At 38.6% G+C, this 24,397-nt stretch overlaps 2 protein-coding genes across 9 annotated transcripts in view; one reads left to right on the top strand and one right to left on the bottom strand.

Annotated features, from left to right (window-relative positions):
* HENMT1 (HEN1 methyltransferase homolog 1) overlaps positions 1-24,397 on the top strand; it is a 32,317-nt gene that overhangs the window by 6,794 nt on the left and 1,126 nt on the right. Inside the window, exons 6-9 of one of the 5 annotated variants that reach the window (XR_001877883.1) lie at positions 770-1,006; positions 19,035-19,169; positions 22,953-23,138; positions 23,423-23,681. Coding sequence is in view for 3 of the 5 variants with exons in the window: in XM_017834252.1 (XP_017689741.1) it covers positions 770-1,165 (396 nt within the window). In the remaining 2 variants the exon portion in view is untranslated. The other 4 variants (XR_001877884.1, XM_017834254.1, XM_017834253.1 and 1 more) reach the window with 4 other exon arrangements.
* Positions 2,828-23,961, bottom strand: FAM102B (family with sequence similarity 102 member B). Of its 4 annotated transcripts, none has more exons than XM_017834258.1 (12): positions 22,845-22,868; positions 18,872-18,958; positions 13,481-13,601; positions 12,814-12,843; positions 12,199-12,315; positions 10,987-11,033; positions 8,854-8,960; positions 8,221-8,316; positions 7,504-7,705; positions 7,294-7,421; positions 6,841-6,910; positions 2,828-5,302 (listed from the first exon to the last, which is right to left on the bottom strand). In XM_017834258.1, exons 3-12 carry the CDS (start codon positions 13,550-13,552, stop codon positions 5,260-5,262), a joined length of 912 nt encoding a protein of 303 aa, XP_017689747.1. In that variant the 5' UTR covers positions 13,553-13,601; positions 18,872-18,958; positions 22,845-22,868; the 3' UTR covers positions 2,828-5,259. The 4 variants fall into 4 exon arrangements, with proteins under 4 accessions (XP_017689747.1, XP_017689746.1, XP_017689744.1 ...); XM_017834257.1 differs by having other exon boundaries at positions 22,800-22,845; XM_017834255.1 differs by lacking the exons at positions 18,872-18,958; positions 22,845-22,868 and adding an exon at positions 23,810-23,961.

Genomic DNA, 24,397 nt, shown 5'->3' with positions numbered 1-24,397 from the left:
TCCTGTTACAGGGCCATTAAGGAGGGAGTTTTGACATTGATATTCCTTTGAGTTTAAACAGGAGTGTTAATCTCCTGCATTTCTTATCAAAGTAATTTTTATTATGTAACTAATTTACGGGAATAAATCAATATTTCAGGATGCAGTTGAAAAGTAGGAAATAATTACAGACAGTGGAAGTTCATTGGTACCCTGTTGATATAAAGCACTTCCTGGTAAGCTGGTGGGAATGAGTTTGCCTGCCTAGTTTCCTTAATTGCCTCAGAGTAAAGCTCAGTGTAGAACACACAGGTTCACATATTTTAGTGTCACAATTTATATTTAGTGTCCCCTGCAGCTGTGAAAGCATATTTAATGTTTTATTCTGAAAACAGAATAAATGACATGCTGTAGTCCTGTTTTCCAGATGACAGTTCAGAAGTAGTTTAGAACTGTCACCAGCACCTCATCATGAGTAATGTGAAAAGTAAGAGAATTATTAAAAAGAACTAAGGAATTACAGGACTTAACCTTGCACATTCTATGAGTGTAGCTTGCAGGTATAAGCTTGTATTTGTTTTTTTTTAAATTCCATTAACTGCTACTGTAGTTGTAATATATAAAATCAATTCATATTGCCTAGTTTTTGGTATCTGAAAATGTTTAATAAGCAAAACAGGGTTGAATAAAAAATTATGTTCACATTTTAGAGGGGTTTTTGACAGCAGATGTTAAAACTCTGACCCTGTGATAGTGATAAACATTTTATATGTTCTTGTATGTTGTAAAGGTCTTCAAAGCAGTGTATCCAAGTCTGAAAGATGAGAAGTACTTGCAGAATGCAGTTGTCAGTGAAGTTATTTTCACAGCCCAAAACATTAAGCACCATTTAATGTCAAAACACAAGGAGTGTGATGATGATCCTGAAAGAAAATCTGAATTCCAGCCTTCAGTCAACTCTTTTTCAGACTATCTTGGAAAACTGGTTGTTGATAAAGCCATGGAACCATTTGTCAATGGAAATGAGGTCTGTATACCTCTTGCAGCAATCTTTTCTTTTCCCAAAGTGAATCAACTGTGTGGTACCTTTGAGAAGTTATGCAAACTCATTGCTGGCAAGGTCACACTGAGCAGTGATGGTTCTGCTGTGGTGTTCAATACTGAACATGAAACTGAGGAGGATTAGATCACAGATTGCTTATACAAAATTCAGTTAAAGTAATTAAAGTGGTTTTTTAGTAGCTGTCAAATGGTGTGTGCTGTATGCTAACCAGAACACAATCTTTTCTAAACCTCCCCTCGGTGGTTAGCACCTCTCCTATGGAGCGAAGACAAAAACAGCAGTAACTCACAGGGGTTTCATGTAGACTATCAGAGGGTAAAAGGAAATAATTCATTCCCATGAAGAAAATGAAATATTTCTGTTTGCTTTCTATTACCTTATTGTAGCTATCATTACTAGATTATTTTTAGTAATCTCTTGTTAGCTCCCAGAGTAGTTGATGATAACATGTTGTTGTGCTGAATAATGTGAGTCAAACATTGGATTAAGGCAAGTTTTTTCTTACTAGAATGAAATTTATAGATGCTTTCTTCAAGATGAGCACGTCCTCAGCCTTGATGAAAACCAAATGTTGTTCCAGATGAATGGAAATATGAAAGTGGTATTGTTGACTGTTCTGTTTTTTAAAGAAAAAAAAAATTAAGAAGTGCTATACTTGTGAATGCTAATCTGGCCCTGATGTACCTGAAAATTTTCTGTGTTTTCATGTGCAGCTGTTATTCAAAACTGTAAAATCCAAATAGAATAAATGAAAAAAACTTCAAGAGCAATCCATACCCCAGTAATGGTTTTGCCTTGGTATAGTAGTTGTGTGTATGCAGCAGTGGTATATAAGTGGGGCTTGTTTTCAGTCACGAGATGTTTTCCTTCTATATTAGAAAAAGATCTTGTGTTTAAATGACACATTTTCCTTATAACATACATGTTGCTAAAACAGTGTGAAAACACAGTAGTAGAAAAAGCAAAACATTTGAAAAAAGAAATAATTAACTGGAAGATTTGTTTGCTGATGAGACTTGTCATTTATTCTATAAGGAACCTGTTGACTCATGAAACAAAGAGGAAAGACAACAACCACAAAAGAAATTGTAGGATATTCTGGTGAAGTTTTGGAAAAAATTGTCTTCCTTTTTGACTGAAGGTAGTTATATATGGTACAGTTAATTCTCTTAATCCTTACTCTTCAAATAATTGGTTACTGAACTGATCTGAGTGCCAAATAGTTTGTACTATAATTAGCTGCAATTTTCACCAATCTAGATTTTTTCTTAATTTAAGAACAGATACTCAGTGCAGTACCAGAAAGCTTGGTTATTTTGAATGCATAAATGAGAAGAGAAATACATACCACAGTTAGTTTTTTTAAAAAATAAGAAGGTAATTTATAAAGTTATAGAAACCATATGAAAAGTTTTTAGTAGGTCATTATACTCAACTGAGGAGGATTAATTTTGTCATTTGCAAGGTGGGCAGGGACTACACCCAGTGCCCTCACTTTGCCCAAGTACTGCTAGTTGTGGAGTTTGCTTAATAAATTAACCTCCCAGTATGCCTGCCACATTAAAACTGATTTTTTTCTTTGTGTAAGACTGACATACTACTTTTCCTCTCCAGGAGGCAGATAAATAACTGTACTAGTAACAGTGCCATTAAATACTTTGTGGACTGGAGAGGGAGTTTAATAAGCTGCAGGGGTAAAGTTTGTAAAGAGTAGAGAAACTGAAATGGACACAAACTTCTATTTAAGTTTGTAATTTTTTGCATTTAAAAAAAAAGACATAATAGTTTAGGAACAGATTCCAAGTTGAAGACATGAGTTTATTGAATGTCTGAGAGATTTGCATTTAAATACAGTAAAAAAAATCCCATAACCCACCCACACATCCTGAACAGTTTACTATATAGAAGTCTCCAGTATTTCTATAACACAGTTTACAAAAAGGAAAATACAACACCTAAATATGAAGGTTATATTCCACTTAAAATACACACAATTAGAGAATCACTTCATGAAGAGCTGTAACTCAAGTCAGAAGAATAAATTACTAGGATACAATTTTATTAAAAGTTGGATTTCTATGTCAACTTCCCTAAAACATCTGCTCAGGCAAGAAAATAATTATTTCTAGTAAAGAAAGTATCTAATCTATGACAATTAGCTGTGTCTTTTAACATAAAACACAAATCTGAGCTATGGAAATTCCCTTGAGAATTACATAAGTAGCTGTACAATGTTTTTTAAAAGTCTGTTTTCCTCAAACTATATGTAGTTTTCCTCAAACTATATGTAGTTTTCCTAGTAAACTTAAGTGAGTTACCATCTAGCTACTAAAGGTTTTAATAGATTTGTCAACAAGTGTAGTAAGAGTACTGAAAGCAAATAATGTATTCAAATATACAATGGTACGAGTTAGTTATGTGACAGGAAAGGAAACTATAACGTTCTGACAGATAGTTGTATACTAGCAGTTGAGTAGTTTCTGTTTAAAATTCCTGTGGAAATGGATAATACCACACTTCTATTAACAGCAGCTAGAATAGAATCTTTGCATTAATTCTTTTAAGGAGATTATAATCAACAGTAGGAAATAAAAGTATTTAAGTACCGAAACTGAGAAATCGCTCATATTCTTCATATTCAGTAACAGTACTCAAGCTTTAAAATCTGAGATTGCCTTAAAAATACAAGTAAAAATTAGTTTAATAATTCTGGTATGGATTTCTAGAAAACAGTCTGCTTTTTCTGATTTAACCTATTAAATATGGCCTACTTCTATTTCAATAAAAAGGTGTCAAACATCACTCTGAGCAGAATTTGAAGCATTCTGAGCTTTCAAAAGTGGCCACACTATTTCTATTTATTCCAAACCTTACTGATAAACAGTACCACTAAACATAACAAAATTAAAGCTGTTTGCAGTTTACAATTAATTACACGTGTCACCTAACATATCCCTTCAAAAATGGATTCTTTCCTATTCTCAGTGAAAATTTAAAGGGATCTTTCTTGCCTGTTAGGCAAGTCACTACTTGTGCAAATTTAAATACAGTACATTGATTTTAATGCAACAGTGGACAGATAGTGAAAAAAGTTCAACAAAGATGTTGCACACTAAAACTTTTTTAGAGTGCAGAGTATGTCTACAATAAAGTGCTTCTCTTAACAAGTTATAATAATAATAATAGTATAGATGTTTACCTAGTTTTAAAGCTTAAATTCTTAGTAAATTCTTTAATCTCCCTGTACGTCCCCAACCCCGCAAGGCACATTCAAAACACAAGCAAAGCACTAACTGTGAAGGATTAAGCTACAATAAAAAAATGGAAGTGTTAGTAAACTACTGACTAAGTTTGTAAACAGTACCATCCCATTGAATCTTAATGTTCATGCATTGTTGGAGTGAGTTCCTGTGGAAGCAGCTTCTGTCCTCCAGATATAACAATCAAGCCAGCTTTCTTGCTACAACTCTACTGTGCCTTAGTGTTTTGATGTGGATTTCCACTTTTTTCATCACTTGAACAAAAAACATGTCACATTTGATGCATTTAAACCTGTGAACTTGATTTACAGTTAACACAATTGATTATTGTCTGGTTTAGATGTATTTAGTTTAATGGTGTTTCTTTTTAAAATGTGTGTGGCGTTCACTTCTGCTGTTCAGCCTTACAATGAAGTTGTGCTCAGTACTCCTAAGCTTTTAGTTCTGTTAAAACATAGCTGGGCTGTTTTGTGGAGGCCACAACATTGGCTTGATAATGACTGACTTGATAGAACTAATTAGCCTCTATAAGACTACAGTGGCAGGTAAGAGCAAATTGAGTAATTACTTTTTTCAGGTGCATTTAAGACCAACTTTCAGAAGCTTCTTTTCTAATGAAGTCATTAACAGAGTACATCACCACAAGTGATCTCTTGTGTAAAACACCAAAATGGGACTCGCTTCATCATGCTTCCAAAGATGTTTCACACAAAAATTAATTCCAATAACATCAGATAGAGCTTAAAAAAACAGTCCAAGTGCTCTCACAAGGTATACACAGTTAAACATTGCCTTCATACCACAGAAGATGATGCTCTATGAGCAAGAGGCATTCCATTTCTTTTCAGAAAAATATCACATCAAGTTAATTTTGTGTTTCTCAACTCTTGCAACAGAGCAAACAAAACCAGAAGTATCAACACCAGAGCTCAAAGTTTTCCTTGTTTGCATTCTAGTTCAGCGTTTTATCACCACCTGTTCATATGCTCCAGATCCTACTCTGAAAGTTTGAAAGAAATTAGTTCAATGTCAATTTAAATGGAAGCTAAAGAACAAATGTCACAGATCAGCAGTTTTATTGTTTAATCAACCCAACCAACCAACACCCAGCCAAAAACCCCCCAACAAACCCCCCAACCAAAGAGCTAAATGCGAAGGATGATTATTATCATACCACTGAGTCACCTACAGTTTAATGCATTGAAGTGGTTTTTGTTATACTAAAGCCAAAACAGAGAATGAAAAGCAATGTTACTGAAAAAGAGGTTACTGTTGGACTTCTCTATAATTTCTTAAACATGACCTTTAGGATACTCCTCCCCACAGCTATATCATGTGCAGCTAATACTTTTAATACAAATTTATACATAAACAGAGAAATTATCTAAAAAACCAGTAAGTGATAGTCATCTTACATTAGAATACAAGAAAAACCATCTTCCAGTCTTTTGTTCATGCATTGTAAAAAAACCTCTCTCAACCCCTCCACATGACAGACCATAGTGGATGGTTTTCCACGGTAAATTGCAGTACTGTGTAAAAAATTAATGGGGCAAGCTCTGCCTTAGTTTAGTAGTGTGCCTGGACTATTGTGGTAACTAAATTAGGACAGATCTCTCTATACTACAGAAGTGTGTTCTGTACCCAAACACGTCATCTGAGATAAACATTGGTGTGCTCAGTTTCCAGCTAAGCCAACTAATCATGTTTTAACCATCAGGATTGCTTGCATGTATCAAAGGCAATTATTTTATTATTTTCAACGCATTACTAGCTGCCTTTATACCTAACTTCAGAAATAACTGCTGAAATACTAATGATGTGCTAATTTCTTGAGATAAAAATGTTGAGTTATATTGGACTGTAGAAACATGGTATTAGAGCATATTCTTGCCTGTTTCTCATGCTTCTCATCTGAGAAGATTAATACATTCAGGTCAAGTCATAGAGTATTTGAAAAGGGTTTAGAGAAGAAAAAATGTCTCTTGTTCTAAAACAACTACAAGAAGATAATCTGAAGCAGATTATCAAAGGAGTGGGTACAGGGCCGCAAATAGTTGAAAGAGAAACAAACCATTGAAACAAACCATGTAACAAATGGAAACAGAATTTATGAGAAAAACCAAACTGAAGAAAATAAGGCTTGTTATCAGGAAGACATGCAAGTTTGATACTGTAAAGGTAGATGTTAAAACACTTAAAACTTTCCACTCCAGTGGAAAGGCTATAGAGCTAAGATTTGAAACTGGTGTGTGTTTCCTGTGTTGATACAGAAACACTGCTCATATCTGAAAACTTTGGAACTGAGATTCTTCAGGAGGTCTGGAAGTTACAATTCTTATGGCTGATAACATCAGTTCTGTTTTGGAACTAATCTGTGTGTTCTGTTTTAAAAGCTGACAATCTAGTTCTTTTGGTGCTTTTAAATGATGCAAAATAAAAAGATACAAAGATCAAGAATACAGATAAAGAGTAATTGCTGTATAAGATGCATTTTTATTTAGTATTGTCTATGAATTAGTTGTTTAGGTTACATACCTGTTAGGTAGATGATGGCTTCCAAAAGAAGTGCTTCCACCAGGGCCCACAAATAATCTTAAACCTTCCTCTAAAAGGCAAGTGAATTAAAATATGTTAGCTATATGTTGCCCTACTGAACACTAAGTAATTTTGAATCTACTAGTTTTGTAGCTGATACTTTCAGATGCAAATATGTCAATTAATGAAGAACCAAACTTCACATGGTGTAGGTTGGAGGAACGACTTTTGTTGTAGATTCGCACCTGCTCTTTTTAGGCTTAAAGTAATTACCTGGGAAAGTTCCCTGAGTCATGTAAGGGTTTTTAAACTTTTGGGAGACAGGGTGAAGCAGTAAATGTAGTGATCCATGTGCACAGTCCTTATGATTACAAGCAACAGGGACTATGAAGAGAGTGGATTTTCCTGCGGCCTGTAAAATACTTCAGTTTTTTCTAATGTTTATCTCCATACCTTCTGCACTTGAGTCTAAACTGAAGTCTTGACTCTGAAGTATTTTTTCAACTATATCATCAGCATCAACTCTGGTAGCATCAACCCTCTTTAGCTGTGACTCCACAGAATCTTGCTTTACAGGATGTCTGCAAAAATAAATATATTTAGAGCTCTTAGAAGTAATTTGTGTTTTACTTCTGCTAGATAATGCCTTCAGGTTAAGTGTACCTGCATTGTGTTTCTGATGGTGCATCTTCAGGAGACGTATCAATATTAGCTTCAGTTACTTTTGGCTCAGACTCTTCACATGGCTCTAGAATACTTCCAGTTCCCGTTGAGGTACTCCCCACTGAGGTACTCCCCACTGAGGTGTTCCTCCTGTGGCAGAGTTCAGACAGACTGGATGATCTAGAGTGACATGTACTATATCCTGTTGGAAAAATGCAGGAGAGTTGGGTTAGGTATGTTCTTGACAGCCAAGGTCCATCCTGAAAGCAGAATTTGTGTTTTGTCTTCTTATCAAGAGACTTCAAAAGCCCTATGAATGTATGTGCATTCAGGTTTTGAATTCTAGCATATGCCATTTTCTTTTTGTTCGAAATAACTCTTACTTCATAACAAATATCATGGCAAATGTCATTCACTTCAGCTTTTAGAGCTATGTCTCTATTTGCAAGTTGTTTTTACACGTGGAAGACGTGAAAATCTCATTCAGATATCATAGTTGAAGGGAACAAGGGCAAAAGCTCTCTGGCATCGGAAGAGATCATTCATTGTGATTTTAAGAGAGGAAAAAGTGTTACCCTCAGCACACCTGAAGGTCCTAGGAAAAAGCTTTCAACTTCAAAACCTTTTCAAACATAAAGTACATTTATTGTTCTACTGTCTAAACCTGTGAAAGTAAATAATTCCCCAACAACTTGTAACAAAATTATTAACAGCTACCTGACAGTTTTGATTGCTGACTTGCATAGCTTGATGTTCTGGAATGTCCACATGCACCAAGTTCATCTGGGACAGAGGCACTCTTTGATGAGATATCTGCAACATATCCAAGTCAGATAGTGTTCCTAAAGACAGCTTTATTACTATTTTCCCTGTAATCTTGATTAGATTCAAAAATCAGATTTCCCAGAGGGATTAGAGATTTGACACTGGTTTTCTGCAAACCTTCTGGAGATTCAAGTGCTGCAAAAATACCGTGTATGTTAATGAATATGCATTCCTTAAAAAAAAAAAATCATAATATGTATCTGAGTAAAACAGAGAACAACCAGAATTAGAAAGACTTGTATGAAATGTAGTGCTAGATTTGTCTACAGTGTCAACATTAAAGAGGTGACCATGCTTTCTCTAGTATCATAGTAGAATGTTGTGCCAGATGTTTTCTGTCTGGGAAATTAACTGTGGTTAAGAGCTTCAGCTGTGTTTGGAGCAGAAACTAATAAGCCATGTAAGAAGGTTGCTTTGTGGGCCAACTGTCAGCATCCCTTTAAGATCTGAAGTATTCTGTACATCTCCTTGAAGCTGTGAGGCCAGTTATTAAAGCATTGAGAACTTAAGAACATTATTATTTACCTGCTATACCCAGATGTGCTACTTTTAAGTTTTCTCCACCTTTCCTGTCTTCATGCAAAGATTCTGATTCTCCAGCAATTGCTATAGATGTTGCTGTGGAAGGAGGCCTGTAAGAAAAAGGTGGTTCAGATTTGCTGTACTTTTGTTGTAATCCCTCCGAATTGATTAACACATAGTTCTTCTTTCAAATAAGATGGCGTAATTCATACTGAGCATCAAGTTAACAGACCTACAATTCTAGTCCCCTGTTGAAGGAAAAAAAAAAAAGCCTTTTCTACTGAGCTTAAGGACATTTTACAGAATCCATCTGCTTAGCCCTCAGGCTTATGGGGATCCCGGGAAGGGCTTTTCCTTTTTTGGTATGTCTTTGTTTTGAAGTTCTTATTTTTTTTTAAGTGTATAAATCACAGGATAGTTTATATGCTAAGAATATACGTAATTCAGTACTTCATGGAATACATGGAATACAAGATAAATTAAAAAAAACCCAAACGTGCACAATGTGACAGTTGGCCAAGTTGCCGGTGTGCTGTGATGTACTCCTGGCTTTGTTTCATCTGTCACAGTACAGGAGGAGATTCTGGGCTGGTAACCCTTCCACTCCTAACAAAGGGGCCTATGGCACCATCTCCATGTATTCCCCTCTAAATTTTACCTCCTACAAAATAAAAAAAGCATCTTGTATGACATTTATTTAAATTTTGGTTCAATATTAAAAACCTTTTAATAAAGCTTAAATGGTTGTTTAAGCTAATACCAAGATCCAAAGGGATATAAAACCTCTAAGTTTGTGTTTGGCTAGTGCAAAAGAAACTAACAGAAAATGACAAAGTGAAAGCAATCTTCTCTTGCAAGCAATACAATCAAAATGCATTTCAAGATTTTGCCTACAGTTTTTTTTTAATGCTTTGTTATTTTCTCCTTTGGGAACAGAATGTTGGTCTGCAAACAAATGGATATTTGTTGACATTTTCAGATCTGACATATTCAATAATTTAGTCACTGTCTTCATGTACAGTAGCATATCCCTTCTTATGTTTGAAAGTAAAGAGAGAAAGAAAAAAAAGCACTACTGGAAATACAGTGCTTGTGTGATTTAACTGCCTAACATACTTCTGAAAGCAAGAGCTGAATGCTTTCAGGGATGCCATCCCAGATCAAACATCAAGCCTTCTAGGCTTCTTCATAAAATATGTATCTGATTCCAGATTGTGAAACTGTTTTAAGGTTTATTTTGCCTTCTACAAAGGACATCTGGATTAGATAAATTTTTTGTTCTGTTGTGTTGAAAGTTTATGTTCCAGGAAATGGTTATATCACCAGTTTGGCAGAAAATGCCAAGTCTGAATAACTTGAGTTAGAGGGTTTTTCCTAAGGAACCAGAAAGCTATTTAGGTACTAATTTCAACTCCTTAGTACTAGCCAGTAAAAAAACAGAAACACATCGTTTTATTAGTATACAAGACTAATGATTCGTTGCCTTTGAGAAACTGTTTATCGGTTCCAGTGATGTATTTGTTAACAGGTCTGACTCTAAAGTAAATTTACTAAAGCTGCTCTAAAGTAAAAGAGGTGCTAAATAACTAGGGATACAGAAAAGTTTTGCCCAATCAAACAAATTCAGATAACACCCTCTTGCTATTTATTCAGTAAGCACAAGATGAGACTCTGCAGTGTTGTCCTCGTACAAGGGGACACTGAAGAGTTCCTATGGTGAATCACCCAAGTTGGACTGGTGCAAAACCGTTGCAAAACTATTACGTTTCCCTAACTACAGATTAAGGACAATGAGACTGAGGATCTTCAATATGTAGCAGTGTATTTTCCTAGCTACCTCCCCCTTCAGATGTTACCTCCTGCAATTTTACTAGGTTGCATATGTCTTTGCTAACTAAACATCTGTAAGTGCTTTCTCTTGTATTAAGTCATATCACACTTATGTTGTGTTTTTTTTTTCCCCCAAAGGAATCTTTTAAAATCATAAGAGACTTGTGAATAAAAGGTGTAACAGCGCATTTTCCAAACACAAGTATTAGTCAGATCACCCTGTATCAAGTCCCTTTATATAAGGTTGCTGCAGGAACAGTTTTCCTTAAGTTTTTTTTTTTTTTTTTAGATTTTTTACAAACTTACGTTTTAAAGCATGGGTCTCCAGACATTAGCTGCATGTTGATCAAAACCTACATATTAAGGAAACAAAACCCACTCTAAGAAAAAAAGAATTGGTCTGTGACACATACATGGTCATGTCACTAAGTTATACTTGCCACAAATATTAAATTTAAGTAAAGTAAAATGCGATCATCACATATGCAAACTGTCACACTTAACCAAAAAGTTACATTTTTTTCCTTAGTAGGCATGCAAACAACAAAAAATAGCATTTAAAGTAACATAGTTACATGTACAAGATTCTGAAAACCACACATAGATCAAGGAGAATCTTAAAATCATTAATAGTTAAGATGGCTTCAAGGGAAAAACAGAGACAGGAAATCTAAAACATTAATGAGCAACCAGAAAATTGTTTAGAACAGTGGGTGTTGAAGTATGTTCTTTGCTGAGGGTGTTTAGCAAACTGCTGCCTTACAGGAATGGGTTGTGCTGACATCAGACCAAGCAAAACCACAGCAGGTAAATAAGCCATAGGACACAGTGCATTGAGAAGACTTGTTAGCCAGGTCAAAGCCATCAATTACAAGTGTTCTGGACACAGCCTATGACTATCAAAGAAATCAGAAAGTGCATGCATAATATGGGAAGCTTAGCCTAGTGTCTCAGTAGGAAAATTATTTTTTTTTTAAATTACTTGAAACATTGTCTAAGGAATTATCTTCATGTTTATGGAGCTTACTCAATTTTTTTAACTCCATGGACTAACAGAAGAGGATGGCAGAGGAGGCTTCTTGCAACAATCCTCACCAACTGTTACATCAATTACTATTAAATAAAAAACAGGAAAGCCTCAGGAGTCATGGAGGTGTTGAAGCTGCCTTATGCATAAATAAGTCAATTAACAGATTCACTCTCAGAAAGATGGATAGGAAGTTGCCCAGTCTTAAAGATATAATGTATTAACTTGTTCATTTTTCAGCTACCATTAGAATACCTTTTGAAAGCTTTTCTTTTACAGCTATCCAGCTCCATTTCGAAGAGTAGGACAAGTTCTATTTTTGACTGCATGGACTTTAAAGATTGTCTCTAAACAACGCTTTTGTTTTTACTTTAAATAGTTCTCCTTCTAGAAAGAGGTTCAGCAAATACGTTTTAAATTTCATTAAGTGCTCGGTAGTACCGCTTGTTCTCTGCTTTATTACTTTAAGTATGATAAAAGAAACAAATTACTTTGAGAATGGAGTTGTCTTGTCTTGTATTTTTGGTATCATAACCTTCCAGTAAACAGCGACGAGTGGTATTTCCTGATCCAGCAAACTCTGCTAGATTTAGATCTGCAAATCCCAGCTGTTAAGAGAAAATGACAAAGTTATTGGTAAGCATATGACTAAATGAAGGTACTTGCAGCATCCAACACTGAATAACACTCAACAGCAGTTTCTCTGCTGCCAAGCAGAGAGGATGCCAATTAAAGGGAGTGGCCCCAGGCAAAAAGCAGAAAACTAACTTTGAGTGTCAACTTCAGCATAGTTCTGTTTTCAGTTAAAAAGTTAAAGTGCCAAAAGAGAAGGATAATGAGGAGAGTTTTCTTTATTTTTTAATGTAAACACCTGCTATTTTTAATCCTTTCCACATATCAAATTTAAAGAAAAAAAATTGGTGGTATAATATTGTTATATACTTATTAAGTGCACTGATAGAGAGTTCCAACAGCGCTGTGTCACTATAATGCACATAATGAAATCATGGGTATTAGAGTACTATTCTGGAATTACTTTAAAAGGGCATAAAAGGACAAGAAAGAAAAGCTTATCTGTAGGCAAAATTACCTACATCTCAATTTACCTTTGCATATGCCTTTCCTCCTTTTAATTCCTAGGAAAAAAAAAAAAAGGAAAAAAGACACACCATTAAGCCATTAAAGATACTGACTCATGATTTTCCTTTGTTTTGTTTGGTTGGTTTTTTTAGAAAAGCAGATACTAATCTTTGTTTTAAAATACCTCAACACACATGCTAGACTGTTTTGTTGTCATTTAGAACTTAGTATTCATAATGCCTTTGGTGCAGGCCAGCAGGAGACTGTCATCCTGCAGAGGGGGAAAAGCGATTGCCTGATGCCATTTGCCATTTGGCTCTTGCAAGGTCTGGCCCCAAAGGTAGGATGTGCTGTGTACAAAATTCTGGTACTTAGCATAGTTCAAGGTGTCTAAGCTTATTGCTGCTTGATGGAAGTATCAATCTTTATAAAGTTTGATAACTTTATAAACACCGATGAGGGATTCCTTTCATGCCCTGCTGGAAAAAAGTGTTCTTTTCAAAAAGAACACAAAACCCCCATGAATTAGTCAAAGTAAGGTAATTAATAACATTACCACAAAATTTTTACAAAAGGAATACCCAACATGGTTGCAGCTAAAATTTGCCCTATGACGTTTATCAGACATTCCAAAATTAAAACAAGTGAAGAAGGAGCAAGGAAAGAGGAGAGGAGGGGAAAAGAGCTACTTACCTTCCGTACAGACACCCTGCACGTGCAAGTATCCAGAATCCCTGTTGTGGCACTGGCACTGATTTTACACATAAATAAGAACTTTTTCTTCCAGCGGACACAGTTTGCCTGCACCACCTCCCTGCAAATAGAGAGCATACACTTAGTATTAGTTGCATATACATTCAGAACCATTAACTGCAGTAAGACAGCTCAAGAACAAACACTGTTTCCACTGTTTGTAGAATGGTCACTTCATGCAAATTGTGTTCCAAAGCCTGAATTATAATAATCCTCCATTCTTCTCTTTGACCAGTAACTGTTTCAAACCTTGAACACAATAAGACCTACAGAAAAATTAAACAGCCATGTGTTTTTGCAAATGAATGAAACCATAGTTTGCCTCGGGAGACTGACGTTTTCCTGAACATTAGCTCTCAGGCACTGTCTTCCAAGTCACTGAGCTTTGCACTGTGCTCAAGATACTGTCTTTGACAAGTAGTTTTTTAATACAGAGAAAGGGAACATCATACAAGCAGAACTAGTTACATTTGAGACTTGGGAAAGCAGAAAGGACATGATGTGGAATAACCAGACCCAACGTAATGAACTTGGGGCAAACCAGAATTTCAGCTACATATGCAGATTGCCATTTGAGAGCAAGATGACATATCTGAATGGATTTGTTCCTCACAGGAGGACAGCAGTCTGCCAGTATGATGCAGCTGAGAAAAAGGCAAAAATGTAGAAAGCTTTCAGTTATATTAATGTTATTTTGTAAGGTTCAGACAGAACACGTTATTCTGCTGGGCCATCAAAGCAAGAATAGATTCCAAAATGAACAGGTACAGGAAAACTCTGGTATCTTATAAGAAAAAATGGCATATAATAAAAATACACTGGTGTTTCAAACACTTGGGAGACCAAATAACTTTAAGTCAAATGAAAAGTGGTTAGGACCAAAATAAAGTATAACCAAACACTCACTTAAAACTGAAAGTTAAAAGGTCTCAAATCACAGAGCAAGTTTCAGCCTTCAAATAAGAGAAGAAGCAGCAAAAAAATCTTATTGTATTTTACAACAAGGTTGGCCAGTTTGTCAATAACGGGATGTAAGGACTGTGATTCTGAGGGACCTGCCTCAGTGATCAACAGCTCCTTTCTAGCCCCATCTTTCTAAACTCAAAACTTGGAACTGTGAAGAAACTGAGATAATTTCTTCTACCACTCTAATAATTCAAGTACAGTCTTCACATATTAAAGTGATATTTGTCCTTTTTTCTCTTCAATTTTTCTAATGCATACATTCCTATGTTTTATATTAACTTCTTACAGTAGCTTATTATTGAAGATCCAGCTTGATGTCTTTAACAGATAGTAATAATGGCCAGTCTTCGCGAGCGAAGATTTGGGAAAGGTCATTAACCCTTCGAGCCTGCGCAGTGGATTTTTTAGGTGAGACACAGCGTGCGCTGAACTGAGCCCACCCTTTAATCCTGAGGTTCATCTGCCGGGGCCGAGCAATCTTGGACAGTGGCAGTGAGGGTCTCAGGACGTAGGTTTGTTTAGAGTGACCTTCTCTTAGATGGATTGCCTTACAGGGCTGACGAGCTCCATCTGCCCGGGGGCTGGGAATCGAACCTGGGTCGCAGCGGTGAGAGTCCTGCACCCTAACCACTAGACCACCAGGGGCCCCTTTAACAGATAGAATTCTATGGTTTTGCATAAGTTGGAGTCAGAGTTCATCACACCTATGGAAAAGTGAAGAATTGCAGGGCACTCACAAAAGCTCCCTTTGCTCTGCTGCTGAGACAGCCAGCACAGTGCTCACTGGCACTGTGACTTCCTAAGGTAGGAATAAACTAGCCTGCCTAAAATGAGTCAGTCTAATGACCACAACAGACTAACAGATTCTGATGATGTGACACTGAGTCACATTCAAGCATGTGACCTAAAAGGAACGTGCTCCCTACACCCACTACCAATTATCTGGTATGTTTTACATTGCAAACTTTTCTGTACTTTCCTGTACAATCCAAAACCAAACCCAACCAACTGCCCCCACTCCCACTGAACATTCTTCTAATTCCATTCTATAAAAGAATATTTTGACATATTTTAATTAAGGTAAATTTTTAGTAAAGAAGAGTATCAGCTAGCTATTCCCATCATGCTGGAAGAAAAAAAAAGAAAAAAAAGTCAAATAATCAGAGCATTTAACTTAAACAGTAAGATCTAAGTTTATAAGATTCTTAGTTGAAGTGCAAGGCCTTTAGAAAATAAACAGCTGTATTGATTGGTTACTATGGAAACGAACCCAGATAACTTCTTGGCAACTGTGCTACAGGCACACTGGGAAAGCTTTGCTGGGGAAAGCTTTCCGCTCTGAGTCAGCTTCCTATGAGCCTCCAGTCACTTTACCACATGCAAAGCAAAACCAGTTGTTTTCTTAATCAAAAACGTATCTTAGCTACTAAGATTCATTCAGATACGTACTGGATTGTAGTGCTTTAGTGTGATTTAATGAATGCTGTCAGTAATATGTAACAAAGAATAAATTCAATTAAAAGATATTTTAAGAAAAAGTGATTCCATAGCATAGTTTATCATCAGTTTAACAAATTATTTTTTCTTTAGAGGGACAGTTCCACATTGACTAAATTTCAAATGCTGTAAACAAGGAGAAAATATGTCATGTTGATAAGATAGCCTGAGAGAAGTGCAGCTGCTGCAGCTCCGCTCTCCAGATCCCACCAGCAGCAAGGCTGAAGATGTATTCCTGGTAAGCACCCACAGCCAGCACACACACACAGGTCACAGGCACACAGAGCACTGCAGGCAGCCAGCCCACTCCCCTCCCCAGCTGAGCACCACAGAGCTCTGCTAGAGATACATATATCATATATATCTGTGGAGATATATAGATATAGATATATATAGATATATATGGCTCCCAGGCTACAGCACCTGCTCCACAGCTAGTCCAGCTTGATCCCTGATGGCATTTGCGTACTCACACACCTGCATTTGCTCCACAGGCACACAGGTCTCTGACTCCTAGTCCCACTCCCGTAGGTTGCATTGGCTTTAACTCATCTCTACTTTCCAGTTCCTGGCCCTCAAGTGCTCTGTCCCATGATCCCAGGCCAGCTGCTGGCACAGAGGACACAGAGGTCCTGTGACCACAGTCCCACTCCCATGGCTGGTACTTAAGTCTGCTCACTCAGGTCTCCTGTTGCTGGCACCACAGACACCCAGGCCCTGTGTCACTAAACCGTGACTCCAGTTGCTGTTACTCAGACTCCCACTCTCCCATACACATTGAACAGAGAGCCCTTCCCCCAGGAAGGAGTTAGAATGTAGTTCAGTATGAAAATACAGTAGACATTACTGATTAGAAACAGATTAGACAAACGTACCAACCAGCAAACTATTTACATCTAACTGGCCCTTTTATCCCCTTAACTCCCTGTTTTTCCCACACTTGTTCCTCATCAAATCACTTAAACTCATCCCTTCTTCCACTTTTAGTTCCTCCCCCAAATGTCCCATAATAAGCCTCTTTCCCTGTATCCCATGATGTGTCTCATATGCAGCAACTCCCCTCAGTCCAAAAACTGCTTCAGTGTTAGTTTGACATGATGGGTTTCCTGCCTGGACAATGGGGCTGAGGCTCTCCTGGGACAGCCCTAGGAGGGGCCTGGACAGGGTGTCCTTTTGTCTAAGCCCATAATTTCAGTTCCCCACCTGCCTCTGTGTCCCTGGGCTTGTGTAGATGGACCTTTGATGGGCTGATGGCTCCTGTGACAGGACTGGGAATTCTGTGTTCCTTCTATTCAAGAAGAAATACAGTTTACTTTTCCTTTAATACTCTGTGTTTCCCCCATGCCTGGGCATATAAGAACATGGATTTTCTCCAACAAGAAACATTTTTTCCTAAGCATTGCTAAAAACTTGAACAAAACCAGTCATTTACAAACAGAGCTTCAATGTTTCACAAATTTCAGCAGTAAGCAAACAGCTGCTCTGGAGGAAGAGCTCCACTTGTTTACAGCTCCCCAGTTAATTTGCTGTTAGTACATGCAAAACTCAAACAGAGCAATCATTTTCTATGCCACATGTTTTTACTCATAATAAACAAGTTACAACTTTAGCAACACTTCATGTCAAGAATTCTTTATAAAATATATATAAAGTCTTCATCACATGGATGAAAAACTGCTGGTTATAGGCAAATAAAGAGACCTAGAAGGGAATTAGAACTGTGAAGGGCAAACTGCATCAGCAAAACTCTAGTCAGCAAGTCGAAGGAAGTGATTGTTCCCCTCTGTTGAACATTTGTGTATCTACAGCACTGGGCCTGGTTTAGGGGCATTCTCAGCAGAAGACAGAAGCAAGTCCAGGGGTGTAAGATGGTAGTCTGGAGTCAGGGATGAAGGAGATGAAGGACTTGATGTAGGAGAATTTGGGAACATGGGATTTTTACAATCTGAAGATGAGGTGAAGGAAGATCTAATTGCCATCTTCAGCCTTCTCTGCTGAGTTAGAGAGAAGATGGAGTCAGATGTTTCTTAGTGGGGAGCAGAGAAGAGAGGCAATAACCAGAGAAATTCCAATAAAATTAGGGGAAAACCATTCACAATGGAAGTGGTGAAGCAGAAGGACAGGTTGTCTACAAAAACTGTAATTTCCATTCTTACAGATTTTCTAAAGCTGACAGGACAAAGCTCTGAGCTTCCTGATCGAACTGAAGTTAGTCTTACTTTGATCAGGCAGTTGGACTACATGATCTCTAGCAGTCCCCTTTGCCCGAAATTATTCCATGAACAGAAATTGTCCTTAAAATATGAAGGTAATCAGGCGCTCTAGTGCTTGTAAATGGCAATACTGTGCTCCATGGACTGTGCTGGGGTCAGGTTTAAAAAACAAACCAACAAACCCTCACCAGCTCTTTTAAACCAGGGTGCCTATTCTGCACAAGCCAGGCACCTTAACCATGAAAGCTTTTCCCACCACCCCTCCCTGTTTAACAGATACCTGTCATGTATCTCTTATCAGGAACTTGTTTGTGACAAGTTAGCTGTTGTATCTCTTACCAGTACTTACAGTTACACTAACACAAGTCTCACAAGATTAAGCTCTTTTCATATCTGCAATAACCAGTTATGCAAAATGCAAACTGTAAAAACATTTTTCCTCCTACAGTAGCCCAAAGATGACCCTCTTCTGACCTAATTTTAAATTTTTCACTCCTTTGATTAATTCTTTCATCTTTCTCAAGCATATTCTCCAAATCAGTTGACTAAACACATTTTATGGTAACTATGACTGAAAGGCTGAAGAGGTACAAAGAAATTACATTCTGAAAAAAAAAAAAAGTTATAGTTTTTGTAGAGAACTTCCCCTTCTTACCTTTTCCTCTTCACAGAGGACAAGGTCTGGAAGCTGTTTAATCAAGTGTCTCTTCACAGTGGACATTCGACAATCTGAAAAGAGCACCTACAAAATTGCAAGGTAGGATTTTTATCCCACTGCCAATATTCCTTACAGTGCTTTAAAACTTATTTTGTTTCAGGTTATCCAACTGCAAATCCAGTTACAGCTGAAAAAGCTATTTGAAGGAGCATTATCCAGCTCTGAAGACTGTCAGCAGAATTTATACATCATGCAGGAAGATTAGAGTGATAGGGGCACTGATTCCACATGACAGGTATGTTTTTCTAACAAGTGTTATTATTTAAAAACAGAGAGCTGGTTAACCTGTGTTACTATCAGGAGATAATTTTCCTTCCAAATGCAATAGCAGCAGTTGGGAAAAGAATGGTTAAAAGGCAATGTGAAGAGCCCAGTGAGGCAGAAAATGTACTTCCTGGTGTCACAAAAAATAGATGTAGTTTTAGACAGTAGAGAAGGAGGTGGCCAAGCATCACTAGAAATAAGAAGTACTTATTATCTGGAAGATAAGAAATCAATTTCTACAGAAGACAATTATATGCTCTGGCCTGTATCTATGAGGAATAAGAATATATTAATGGAAGTAATGCGAGATCTGAGACTTCCTCTCAGGACTCAAGAATGTGGTGTACGTAAAAAAAGACCCCACATCCCTGGAATCTGTTGGAAAATAAAATGTTTTCATGAAAAAACTTATAGTTCTTGGTCACCCTGAATCTCTGTCACAGATACCAATCATAATCAGCTTCTTAGTTTAGAATGTTGCTCTGTAAAAGAATGAAGAGAGAAACAACAGCAGTCTACATTGTCAGAAATCAGACCTGAAAGGCAGGGGGATACGACTAAATTGAAGACTGCCGTCAGAAGAACACACCAACCAACAAGTCTTTCCTTGAGTGAAGTGCAGCTGGAAACCAAGCTAAAAATGGAACTACCAGGCTTACAGCTACTGTAACCTAAATCTATACAGTACAGTGTTGAAAGTACACCCTCAAGAAATAAGATCCTTTACTTTCCAAAATTTCTTTGATTTCCACATATCCCATTTATTCATTTGCTGCTGATTGAGCAACAGCTCAGCCTATGAGCAGTTACCTACTCTAGGGGCCCATCAATTATTTCTTCAGGCCATTAAAATGAGGGCAGTTGCAGAAAGCCTACTTGTTATATATTTATGTCTACAGTAAAATGGCCATGAATAAACATGGTTAGGATTTGGTCTATTTTAAAGTACCTTAAAATAGTATTTTTTCCTGTTCAAAATATTCATAGGTGTAATTTCTTCCCTGAAATAATCTCCCATCCTTTCATGGTGCATTAGACATTATGTACATGATATTTTTATGACCAGGCAGTGTATAGACACACAGAATCCTGGAATCTGCACAAGTGTCTGGTATTAATGTATCCAATTTCAAAGAGAGATCTCTTGGCCCTGGGAAAGACAGAAATTTAGAAAGATGTCTCATTATACAGGAAACCAGGCTTAAGCTAGGAAAGTTTGCTAAATGAAAATGTTAGCATAACTTTGCAATCTATTTGCTGAAAATCCACCTTTGGTTATAAAATCTAAAAATACAGTGGTAAAGATCCAGAAGTCAGGTTGGAAAGCAATTTCAAAAAGGGGAGGGCAGGAATTGCTAAAACAACCAAACCAAACCTCCCCGCTCTCACAGCTCCCTTCAAGATTTTCCCTGTTTCAGAGTCAAAGCTTATAACCTGTTCGTTCTCCCCAGAATTCTAGGATGCTGCTCTTGCTGAAACTCAAAAATTTCTCCTAGTTTAAACACTGCTGCTACTTGGCTGTTCAACGTCCTTGGATCAAAATTGTATTTGGCACTACCAGATTAATTTAGAAGTTGAATATTTTGTCAGGGTAATTAAGCATTTCGCATTATAATACAGAATTTTCTTTTCCTACAGAATATACTCACAAATATGCATAGGGATGTTTCAAATAGAAGTTTTCAAATCAGAGTTCTAAAAAACTACATGCAAACACCAAAACATAAAGTGATGTGGTTGCTATTTATACACAAACCAGATCACTATGTACTGCACTATACAAGCTGGTTTTACCTGGTCACAGAATTTCTATACACTTCAGGCACACATCTGTATCAGCCAGAAAAGTAACTGGACTGTGACAACAAGTCTCCAATAACACAGACCATGTCTCTATAACATATTTCTTAGGTAGCTCTTTCTCAGCAAGGATCTGACAAGTGAAAAAAAACCTATGTTTCAGTTGCTTGAATTTTTTCTGTCTTCTTTTCATCTCACTTCAGCGATGAGAGGGATGATGTAGGTATCACATTGCTTGCTGGATCAGGGCTTTAATCATTCATACACCACAATCAACGCAGGACTGACAAGACAGTCGCTTCGATCCATTTTCATTACAAGTTGCTACATATGGGCCTTTATTCCAAGGCAACCACTGACCTGTGTTTTTATGACATTTCTTTCTCAGTGAGTAAGCTTTGGAAGGAAAATGCTAGTAATATTAGGGTAGTTTATAGACTATTAATATGACCTTTTTTTGCCCTCCTTTTTTTTTTAAGGCAAGAGGCAGCAAGGTATTGGTGTGTATGGATACCTAATTGAGAACTTAATAACTAGAGTACTAGACCTCAGTAACAAAAATAAAAGCTATGAAAAAAACAGTCAGTTTTCCCCTGTATTATAAAATTTTTGAAATGAGTTTGTAGATTACTTTCTGAAACAACGGAATTCTTCAAACTTCTTTTATAAGGCTAAAAACATTACTACTTTAGGAATATAATTGCCAGCTCACAGTGAAACTAATAAAATCATGGCCACTACAAAAAGTTTGCAACTGACAAGTTTTGAAATCCTGCCTCTCTGATGTTAACTTAATTTCTTCCTTATTTATTCAGCCCTTTGCTGAATCACCACTGTGAAAATTCATCTGTTAATTCTTAAGCCAAGAGCAAAGGCACTCCCTACACTGGCGATGAAGGATCACTGCACAAGAATTCTTTACCTTCCTACTAGCATACCTCAACACTTCTCAGCCCAGCAGGAATGAGTTAAACTCACAGGGACCTTGTTATACCAGCATACTTTCCATTGCTGTTATTTTTTAAGCCATACCCTCAGAAAAAGAAAATGGAAGAATTTCTAAACTTCGACTCTAACACAATACAACCAATACATACAATTTTTTATATCATCACAGTTCCACTGACACTTCCTACTACACATACTACCTCCTAGCACACAAATTTTACTCAAATAGACTATTCAGAAAGATATGCATGTAGGCTTTCAACCTTTTAATTTTAACATCATAAACAGGCAAGGCTAAAAAGACTAAGATCACAATAATGTATCAAAACCATCTGCTTAGCAGAAACCAACTCCTTGAAAATAGAGACCCTGTCCAGAAGATTTATGTCAGCCTGTGAAAATGACTTCAAGACAGTATGGGCTGGAGTAGGACAATAATGGCACATTAGTGCCTGAAATCATGATTGCCATCATCATCTATTACTCATGAAGAAGTCACTCACAAGAAAAATGTTGAGGAAAGGAGACCCGAAATGAGAACAGAACACTGTTGAGTTGAACACCCTCCAACCACACAGAAGAAAAATTAATCTTCAATTATACATGCAAGTATAATGGAATGGTTAAATAAGGAAGTTCTAGGCCAAAGTTCCGTTTTGATGCTTCATTCTCCTTGATTAATTTTATTTACAGAATAAAAGGCAGATAATTTAGAAAGCTCTGTAACAGCAGTATTTTAATAAGAAAATAACTGAATATTCACTGACTGTTACTGTCTGCTCCCAGAATTCTAGTAGACATTTTCCAGTAAATCCTTTTCATAATAATGTTAAAGTAATATAATAACCCATACAACATGAACAAGTGTAATGGGAGGGGAGTCTCCTCCTCCCCAGACCTGAAGCCACAGCACACCCTTCCTACTGACAAGGTTCTGCCTCTGCCTGGTACCTGGAAAAAATTAACACACTGTCATTCTATTTACCCATTGTTACCCATGGACTAGGGAACACTGACACGGCCGACGATGGTTCTATTGCTGAGACACAACAGAAAGAAAAGAAAGAGAAAAAAGACACCTGCCTTGCTGCATTTGCACTGCAGAACTGAGCGTGAACCAAGTCAGTAACACACATGGTCTGAACACTGCCAGGAATAATTGAGGACTTTTTCATGGAACTTCGCTCTCCAGGTAAATATCCACAGAATGAAACACAGCAAGCCACTGTCCAACAGAATGAAACACTAAGTTTGCCCAACTCACAGTCACAGTGGGCAGCTCAGACTACAGACTTGGGAATAAGAAATTTCCTCCCCTCCCGTTACCCATCTGACCAGCAGGCGTTACAGCTCCAGGCATTATGGCACAAGCGACCTGTTTCTCTGGGACAACCCTCATTCCCTGAGGGATTCATGTCCCCTGTTACTCCCTGTTTAAGAGCCTCAGTGTTTTATTTTACAACGTTACGACTTCAGGCAGCGAGCGGCCACGCAGACAGAGGAGTCTACAAATGCTCCCACATCTGTTCTCCCGCCGTTGGTGCTGGCAAAGCAGGCGGGACGAGAGGACGGCCAGTCTGCCCGGTGTCACGCCGTGCCACAGGAGCTTCCCCATCGCCGAGAGGAAAGGCGAGCAGCCTCCAAAAGCCCCGGGGCAGCCGACCCCTCCTTTCCCTGGGCCCCCGCCCGCCGGGCAATGGGAACTGGCTGAGCCCCGGCCTCGCCCCGAGCCGAGTTGCGGCCAAGGGGCTGCGGAGGCGGCCGGACCGCCCCGGCTCTCGGAGAGACGCGGACTGGAGCGGAGCCCGTGGGACAGGGGCGGCCCGCGCGGGGCGGGGACTCCACAGCCCCGGAGGCACCTACCGGGAGGACTCCCCGCTGAAGCTGCCCCCGTCCAGCAGCCGCACCTTGCAGAAGAGGATGCCGTTGACGAAGGGCACAGAGGAAAGCTCGTCCAGCTCCAGCTCAACGCGGAACTTGAACTTCTTCTTTTTCATCATGATGAAGGCCATGGGCCAGGGGCCGCCCGCGGGCCGCCCCCACGGCAGCTCCGCTCCGCGCCGGCCGCCCCGCTCCGCTCCCATGCCCGGGGCGAGGGCGGCACCCGGGCCGGGCCGGAGCTCCGGCCGCTCCCAGCTCAGCCCCGCCGGCCGCGGCGCTCCCGGACAGCGCTTACATGGCAGCCGGCGCCTCCCTTTCAAACCCGCCCGCCTCCGCTCCGCCCGCTGCCGCCAGAGCCCGCCAGACCCATTGGCGAGCGCGGCCGCCAAAGGCTCCAACACGAGCGTGTGGTTTCCCGAAGAAGCTGGCCCGGGCCGGGGAAAGGCTTTTAATAGCGGAGCTGTCCGGATCAGTGACGTGGCCGCGGCCCCAACCCCGGGCGAGTGGGGCTGCTCCCGCCCTCCCCGGCAGCTCTCCCGCCTCCGGAGACACCGCTGGGGTGGTGGGCGC

This window comes from Lepidothrix coronata, unplaced genomic scaffold, assembly GCF_001604755.1.
Source record: "Lepidothrix coronata isolate B3197 unplaced genomic scaffold, Lepidothrix_coronata-1.0 Scaffold231, whole genome shotgun sequence".
In the NCBI taxonomy this organism is placed as follows: Eukaryota; Metazoa; Chordata; class Aves; order Passeriformes; family Pipridae; genus Lepidothrix; species Lepidothrix coronata.
This window is presented reverse-complemented; position numbering and strand designations above follow the sequence as displayed.

Excerpts from the sequence above, each read along its gene's own strand:
- FAM102B (XM_017834255.1), bottom strand. The coding sequence starts at position 23,958 with ATGGCCTTCATCATGATGAAAAAGAAGAAGTTCAAGTTCCGCGTTGAG. Across the intron at positions 8,961-10,986 it reads GGAGACCCATGCTTTAAAAC|GCCTCCTTCCACAGCAACAT; the intron begins GTAAGTTTGTAA and ends TTTTTCTTACAG. Across the intron at positions 6,911-7,293 it reads TTTAGACTCAAGTGCAGAAG|AGGAAGGTTTAAGATTATTT; the intron begins GTATGGAGATAA and ends CTTGCCTTTTAG.